The 9,102-nt window shown below is 35.6% G+C and overlaps 1 protein-coding gene across 3 annotated transcripts in view; it reads left to right on the top strand.

Annotated features, from left to right (window-relative positions):
- Positions 1 to 7,428, top strand: part of HSPBAP1 (HSPB1 associated protein 1) — a 287,128-nt gene extending 279,700 nt beyond the window's left edge. For 2 of the 3 annotated variants that reach the window (XM_067101819.1, XM_067101823.1), the window contains one exon: positions 6,834 to 7,045. In XM_067101819.1, coding sequence (XP_066957920.1) covers positions 6,834 to 6,866 — 33 coding nt within the window. In that variant the 3' untranslated portion in view covers positions 6,867 to 7,045. Of the gene's footprint in view, positions 1 to 6,833 lie in introns of all 3 variants that reach the window. The other variant, XM_067101818.1, reaches the window with a different exon arrangement.
- Positions 7,429 to 9,102: the final 1,674 nt, after the last annotated feature.

The raw sequence follows: 9,102 nt of genomic DNA on the forward strand, positions 1-9,102 counted from the left end.
TGTGGGAATTAATTTACTTACAGTATATTTCCTTTCAATCAAGTTTTGTTATTTAACGATTTAAATTCTTCTTGAATAAATTTTTGATGAATTAATAAATTAATTTCTGATTTAATTTTGACTGATGATTAATTCAGATTTAATCCAATTTTGTTTTATCTTGAAGTAATAATAAATTTCCTGAGACCGTTAATGTCATGTATAATCTTTGAATTTAGAAATAAATTTTTGTATTTAAAATATTATATCAGAGTTTCATTCATTGACCATTTAGTAATTTTGATTTGAATTAGAGATAGAGTGGTAAGTGAGATGTTTTCCTTCAAGTAATTGAAGTGAGCTCGAACCAGGGAAATGAAATAAATAGAAATATTTGAACTTTTATAATGTTAATGGAGTGATGCCAATCTTAGATTTTACCTCACACCTGTTTAACGAACTTTATCTGCTTTCTTTCATGATTGATAAGTTTTATAAGGGATCACTGTTGCCTTTTAGAGAAATCAGTCGTCTTGTATGTGTGATGAGGGTTCAGGTGTCTGGCTTTTGTGAGGTAACTATAATTGTTGAATAAATGGTAAGTTTGGTAATCAAATATCAAGCACTTAGATACCAGGTTTGATTTAAAGAACAGACACTGGACACTCCGGGGTCACCATATAAAATGGTGCACTAGACTCCCTCCACAAGCACTTAGATATCAGGTTTGATTTGAAGAACAGACACTGGACACTTCACTTATTTAAGTGGTGCCCAGACCACGGGAAAACAGATCACAAATATCACTCTGGTGTATACTGGTGGTGTTAGGGACATATTTTATTAGGAGAGTGACCATATAATTGTTCTTTGCATTTTATTGTGTTGAATTGTTGTCATATTGAATTGTTAGTTGATTAACTGAGAGAGATGGCTCCCTTCGATGTTCAAGAGTTTTTAGCAAACCCCTCCATCCAAGAGTTATCTGAAATCACTCTGACTAAAGCACAGTGGAGTGAGATAGCAGTCGCATATGGTGGTCAGGTGTCTGCCAACATGGTAAAGGCACAAATAAAATTCTTGCAATCCAAGCATTGATGGACTCTGGTAAAATAGATGAGGAGCTCGGAGATGCTCAAGAATTGTTGAACGTCTTCTGAGGCAGAACTTATAGATAAACATGGGCAAAAGAAAGAGAAAGTGATGCAGAAGCAGAGTTTAGACGTCTAGAAGCAGAAACAAATTTGATTAAGCTGAAGATGCAGGCTGAAAGAGAGAGAATGCAACGATACGTCATCCTATCAAACCACATAGCGTTTAACCACAACTTTACGCTAACGCTTTTTCCTGGCAAACTTTCCTGATCTGAAACAAAAATCATACAGTACACGACAATCACACATACACATGGGAGATTACTGTATTATGAAACCACAGCATAAGACTCCTCCTCCAAGAAGATTGGTTATCCCGAGGTTGAATCAACGATTCACAACGGGATAAGTAATCAGCAACCTTTGTTCTTACCCTCCCTATGCTGTACCTTAAGAAATAGGGTTGCAAGCCACAGAGACCACCGAAGTCTCTGGTTGTGATTCTTGATCCGCTGTAAAACGTGAGCGGATTGTGATCAGACAGCACTAAAATCTCTTCATTCCTAGGTCTGTTTTTTTACACTTCAAACTTTTTCAATGCTGTGATTAACTTTTTCAATGCTGTGATTAAGGCTAGACCTTCTTTTTCTATTGTGGAATACACTTTCTGATGCTTTTTCAATTTGAAGACATGAAACATACAGGATGCAAAAGTTCACTTTCATCTTCATCTTCTTGAAGGGAAGTAAGCTCCAATTCCACAGTCAGAGGCATCAACTTGTTCACAAATTTCTTATTGAAGTCTGGAGCCCGAAGTACTGGTCTTGAAGTTAAAATGGCTTTTACCTTCTCAAAGGATTCTTGACATTCTGTAGTCCAAACAAACTTAGCTTTGGGACTAGTTAAGTTTGTTATCAGCTACTACAGCTGAGAAATTCACAGAAACTTGTAGAATCCTGCCATGCCCAAAAATCTCTGTAGCTGTTTTCTAGTAGTAGGTGGGGTAGCCTTTGCAACCACAGATACCCAATACATTAGCATTTACTGGAGCGAAGGCCTTTCCCAACTCCAAACCCAAGATACTGCACAGTTGCCTTCCAAACTCACTCTTTGTCTAAGTTGACGGTTAGTCCTGCTTCCCTTGTTTCTTGAAAATTTCCTCAGGATCTTCAGATGTTCTTCCCATGTTGTAGAGTAAATGACTATGTCATCCAGATATACACCTTGATTCTATGGACCCTAGCAGTTGATCCATCACTCTTGAAACGTTGCAGGTGCATTCATCAGACCAAATGGCAGAACAGTATACTGGTACAGTCCAAAAGGAGTTATAAAAGCTGACAGCAACTTAGTATTCTCATCTAAGGGAATTTGATAGTATCCCTTCAACAAGTCTATCTTGAGACAAACTTGGCTTGCCCAACATTATCAAACAACTGATCTATAAGAGGCAAACAAGGGATAATTGTCAGCCACACTGATGGAATTCAGCTTCCTATAATCAGTACACATCCTAAATGAGCCATCCGGTTTCTTCACTAACACACATGGAGAACTGTAGTGACTTGAACTGGGTTCTGCTAATCCATGCTGTAACAAATATTCAACCTCTTTCTTCAAAACATCTCGATGATAAGGTGATAAATGATAAGCTCTCTGTTTGAATGGTCTGCCATCTTCTTGGATCTTGATCTCATGAACAATGATCAGATCAGTACACCGAGGGCACATCTGCAAATAGTTCTGTGAAAGCTTCTAATCACTTCACACAACTCACCACCTTGCTCAACACTCAAATGTTTCAGTTTATCCTCCAAATTTTCCAAAATTGAAGAATTATTCATCTTGCTTTCAGCTCCCAATTCATATCCATCGTCACCTTCTGTAGTTGAAGTTGTCTGGGTTATTAACACAGTTTCCATTTTGGTTTCTGAGAAGTAAGGTTTAAGAGGTTTACATGTACCTTCCTTTTTGGTCCTGAGGAAGTCTGGTGTTTCAATTAGTGATAAGTTCTGTCACTTAACCTCTCAATTATCTTTTAAGGACCAGAAACTTGTTGGAAAGGGGAAATCTCTTGACAGGTAAAAACACTAACACTTGCCCACCAACACTAAAATTTCTTAGCTTAGTCTTCTTATCATATCTCCTTTTCATTTTCTCTTGACTCAGTTTCAGATTTTCTAAAGAGAATTTTCTAATCTCTTCAATCTTTCCTCAAGTTCTTTACATACTCTCCTTGGACTTCCACTGATTTTCTTCCCAATTTTCTGCAAGAATTTTCAACAGTCCTCTCACTTCTCTACCAAAAATCATCTCACTTAGGTGAACAACCCATGCTTTCTTGATAAGGTCTTCTAATTTCAAATAAAATCAATTGTACACCAACATCCCAGTCTCTGCCTGACTCAGAACAATACTTAGTCAGCATACTTTTTCAATGTCTGGTGAAACCTTCCAAGGCTCCTTGAGTCTCTGGGTGATATGCAGTGGACAACTGTTGTTTCACCTAACAAGTTCATTACATCCTGAAACAGTTTGGAAGTAAAATTGGTTCCTCTATCACTTTGTACAATTTCAGGTATCCCAAACTTTGAGAAAAACTCCACTAGTTTCTCAGCAACTATCTTGGCAGATATGTTTCTAACAGGGATTGCCTCAGGATATCTTGTCACCTGACACATCAATGTTAACAGATCCTCATGACCCCTCTTCGTGAGCAGTGGTCCAAAAATATCTATAATCACCTTGCTAAAGGGTTCTCCTCTAACTTCTATAGGTTGTAGGGGCTTTCTGAATGGTCTCATTTGGCTTTCCAGCTATCTGGCAGGTATGACACTCCCAAACAGAACTTGCTAACATCTTTGTGAAGTCAGGCCAGAAAAAAAATTTCATGGTCTTCTCCACAGTCTTCCTGATTCCCATATGTCCAGACTCATGAGCTACTGGTACTACTTGCACTTCCTCAATGGACGTGGGATCAAAATTTGAAGATATTCGATCCCATTCAGCATCTCCTGGTATATCTGTCCTGGTCTATGCTTTCTCATCAGCAAACCTTCCTTCAGATAATAACAGGTAGGAGTCTGTTGCATCTCTTCTTGATCAACAACTCTGAAAAACAACTGGGAACTAAGGATACATCCTTCTTCTGGAGGTCCATTAGCTTCTCCCTGGTCACCTGACCAACTTCAGTGTAGAGCTCCATCAAAATCTGCTTTTTACTATACTGTAGTTTCAGGCCGTTATCTTCAGGAACGTCTTGACAGCTCAGAGTCTTTCAGGGACAACAGCTTCTTCTTGTAAAACCTCTCCGATGAATCCATCATATCTCCTAAGTATGACTAGCCTACTTATTCATTTTATATTATCCAAAAAATTGCAAGATAAAACCTATTTTTACCCTTAGCATCATCAAATTATCATGCTTGACCTGATTAATACTTACTTTTATTACTGTATTTAACATTTTTATTGTAGGCATTCAAACCATCTGGTCTGGTCTGTTTACATTTTCTTATCCGAGACATTTGCATTGCCAATCGGCTACACGAAGGACAAACACTTCATTTGTTTATTTATAGGTTTGAATTAAATACATATCGTATTTGACGGACGTATAAGATTCACTTTTTGAAAAAATGGCCTAAAAAATCCCCTGCGTCCTATGTACATAATGGGCTCAAAATTTAAGAATTTTGGCAAGAAATTATACATGAAACGTCAGTAGATGTTGTAGCCTTTGGGTAAAATTGGTGATATCCTAATAACCTATTAAAAACATAGTTTATTATAATTATATTTATCATTATCACACTTACCATCACCGCAATTACTACTGCTGGTATTATAATCAATATCTACGTTGTTATTATCGATATTTTCATTAAAAATGTTAATATCATTATCGTCGTCTACAGCGGATTGCCGCATTCCACATTTATAGATATAAACAGTACTGTCCCACCTGATTGCTGATTATCTCGAAGAGCTTTACGGATAACAAGGCTTCGTTCCAGTTGGTAGTTGGAAGATCTGCTAACATTCTTTTTACGCATAACAACATGGCTTCGATCAATTGGTGGTTGACAATTCCTGCTACCATTCTCTTTAGGCATAATAACAAGGCTTCGTTGAGTTCATACTTCGTAACTCAAAGTCAGCATTCTTTTTAAGAATAATAACATGGCTTTGTTCAGTTGCTCACGAGACTAGAGCCGTTACATAGGAAACATTTTTATTTATTGAATTTTACCCTTGATTGCATACTTTTATAATATTTAATGGATATATATAACATATATTACCGTCAAAGTAACATCTTTATTAATGTTTTTGTTGATTCTGGCGGTAAGAAACGATGTTTACAAATGAATGTGTTGCGATCTATTGGTAAACCTATGAGGTAGCTTTCAGCAGCAGACGAAACATTCGATCGTAGTAAATGGCTGATTGTATAATACATATTTTGATAAATATAAATATGGTAAATAACTTTTTATTAATGTTTTTGTTGATTCTGTTGGTAAGAAACAATATGCATATGATAACCTAATACTACAGTTTTTACTTAACAAAATCATATGAGCATAGGCTAGGAGACCTTATTTTTTTTCCCTCAATGTCCTGCTGAAATTGGGGTGCGTCCTATGCAGACATGCGTATTATAAGCCATCAAATACGGTAATTTGTTATTACATTTATTTGCAAAAAATAGAAATAGAAAATACATTACAAAAATATGAATCTTTTACCATTTTTGAACGACACAAACACACAATGCTGCTGTGAAAGCTGAGCATCTCTCGGATATGAGCGCGCTGCCGGTAGCGGGAAAAGTATCGTACGCGCGCTCGACGTATTTAGCAAAATATAAAATTAAATATTATATATTATTATATTGTCATAGTCCGTCGTAAAGTCGGTCAGTCGTAAGTCGCATAGGTCGTAAAGTCGATTTATCACCTGTATGTATATATATATATATATATATATATATATATATATATATATATATATATATATATATATATAATTCTAATAGCCACAATGCCCTCTTAACATATGTGTCTGGTAAAAGTGACCAGTAGATTCTATTGTTAATAGACAAGCGCTTTCTTTGTAACCGGATCATGGTAACTGAGGCTGATAACCGGGGACTGCCTGTATATATATGATATTGGAGTAAGCAAGCTTTGGCTATTAGGCAAGATATATTTTTGGCTTTTTTGGTGCTGTTATTTCCGAAACAATAAACATGATACTTTGTTCTTGTATGGCTGGTGAAGCAGTGCTCATCATACTTCAGGGTCCCTATCTGCCATAAGTGATATTTTTGGTACTTTTTTAGAATTATGGTTTTGCGATATGAAATTGTAACATACTCCAATGCTTATTACTGCACAAACCATAGTTTAACACCAATTTGGTGGGAAAGCCATCTTGCATATTCACCATATAATGGGGTTGGTGGATGTAAGCCAGCCTCTATGAAATAGTGACAAAATTTTATGTAGTATAGTACAGTATTATGAAATAGAGAATAAAGCACTCATTTTGTATGGGATAGTATTATTCTATTTCAGTGTAGATAAAAGTTGCAACTGTTTGTTGCAATTTAATATCCCTGAAATTTCTCATGGAGATCTTCATTTAGTTTAAAAACGTGTAAATTAGACAGACATCTTTTGTAGTATGTGTATATTGTTTACGTTTAGAAGATGATGTTGCTGAGCTATTCATTTGTGCAATTCTTTTTTCCAGGTATTGGAATCTGGAGGTGTTTGGGTTAGATGATACCAGCGATGTTGACCGTGACCCTAGACCAAACAGTTTTCACCAGAGAAGTTATGTTTGGTAGTTTTATTTTTAAGATATAGTGTATTTGACCTATACAAGTGTTGATAAGCAATGGAATCTTTTCATTATGATTTTTTGTTAGTTCTCCCTTATTATTTTTAGTCTTTACTGGAATGTTTTTCATTTAAGTTGTAACAGTATTTTTATTTGTTTAGATGTGTTTGTATTAGGTGGGCCTTTAAAAGATACTGTAAAATCGTACTTATCCAGTTTTCAGTTATTGCAGTTCCAAGCAACTTAGCCATGATAAATGAAAATTAAAAAAGATATTCATAAATCAGATTTTGAAGTTTTCATTGAACTAACTAGGTAAGTCAAATTTCACCACACTGCAAGTCACAGATGCCACCTCTTCTTTTCAAGTCTGCAGGCATGGAAACAGTCACACTGAAGGAAACTTGCAATACATTGTGTATAAACACTGATGTAGGAGAGTGCTGTAGGTGATATGAAGTCCTTTTCCCAAGCCAATGAATAAATTAAGTAACTGGAAAAAAAACTTTCTTTGTTTTCAGCCAAGTAGACTTAGTACCTTTTGTAACTGCTGTAAAAAATACAATATAACAGACACTTAATCTCTTTACAGTTCTCTGTATCAAAACTTGATAGGTCCAAATGTGCTTTTATTTCTAAAACCATGATTCAAGAGAAAGCTGCGACTGAACTTTTCACTCTTAGGCAAGGCATTTGAAACCTTGTTATGTTATGTTGCAAGAATAATTAACATCAACAACATACTTATTGGACAGTAAGGTCACACCTTAACTTATCAGAATTTGTACTTGTCGGCTTCATTTTTATGATGGATTCTGGCTAAGCTATCATTTTAGAAAATTATGCATTTTGCTGCTCAGTCTCTATATTAAATTATATGTGTAAAGTACAGTTTACCCTAAGATAGAAATTAGATGATAATGTTGTTAGCTGTGGGATATCTTTAATGTTGAATTTTAATATATTCTTTAGGATTTTTATTTCTTATCAGATTGGACCATTTATGAGAAGGCCAGATCCATAAAACATTTGGTAATCTGAGGTATGGTTTTGTCAGGCTATGGTTGGATATTGCACTTACTCGGAATCTTTTTTTATTGTACACAGTACACTCTTTGCATGTGCTTATGTAATTTAGTTTCAAGCTTACACTCTGCATTCTTAGGCACAGTGTTTCACAAGAACAGTTGATATTGACAATTTATACATAAAATAGACCAAGCCTATGATTTATACTGTAAGCTACAGTTTTAGAATTTTTGTGTTACAGTGCAAACACTGTGTTAGTAATTATTTGAATTATTTCTCTTCCTATGTGTATTGCATAGGGCACAGTGCTCTAAAAATATGAATAGTAGTATGGAAGGATAAAGGCAAGGCTTGCATTAGTTAGCCTAGGCCACCAATCAGCGGGGCTAGATGAATAACTTTCATATTTGATAATTAGTGAGAGTCACAGTAATTATAAGTAAAGGTGTATTGTTAGTACAGTATGAAAAAATGAAACAAGCATCCTTATTATACTCTTTGTAATAGTTGACTTGATCTGAGGCAGTTCTTTAGATATCCAAAATTTGCTGATGTCCACATACATTTATCCTTGAAAAATTTGGATAAAAGGGATTTCATTAGGTGTACAATATGTTATTGTGATGAATAACAAACATTGCTTTGCAAAGGACTTGTTACTATTCTAAGCAGAGAGACCAAGCCCTGCTTTGCTGATTAAAAACATGCTAAGTGGTAGCTATACGTCACATACATCTCTTGATTATAAGGTGACCAGTTTTACCTGTAACAGCTGTCACTTTTGTTTGCTTTGTTTGCATCTGGAACTTTCTAGGTAGCTGCTCTGGTCAAGATTTTTCCAAATTCATCTTTGTCACAACTCTTCCATTATGTCCGTAGTTTGAGTTGTTTATAAATGCATGGAAATCCTCACATTATATTTTGCTGATCTTCTGAGTGTCTCCAGCTAACAAAGAGGACTACTCATATTCCTGGTAATAAGCTGGAACTGGTCATAAGGGATGTTTCAGCCATATTTTGTGAGTGAATTTTGCCTATTTATTGGCCCCCCTTATAACTATCCCTTGAGAGTGGACTACTCAGTCAGTCGATCAACTGGACAGTAATACTGTATACTGTAATAGAAATTTGTCAGTACTGTGCTTGGGTG

Source organism: Macrobrachium rosenbergii, chromosome 58, assembly GCF_040412425.1.
Source record: "Macrobrachium rosenbergii isolate ZJJX-2024 chromosome 58, ASM4041242v1, whole genome shotgun sequence".
In the NCBI taxonomy this organism is placed as follows: Eukaryota; Metazoa; Arthropoda; class Malacostraca; order Decapoda; family Palaemonidae; genus Macrobrachium; species Macrobrachium rosenbergii.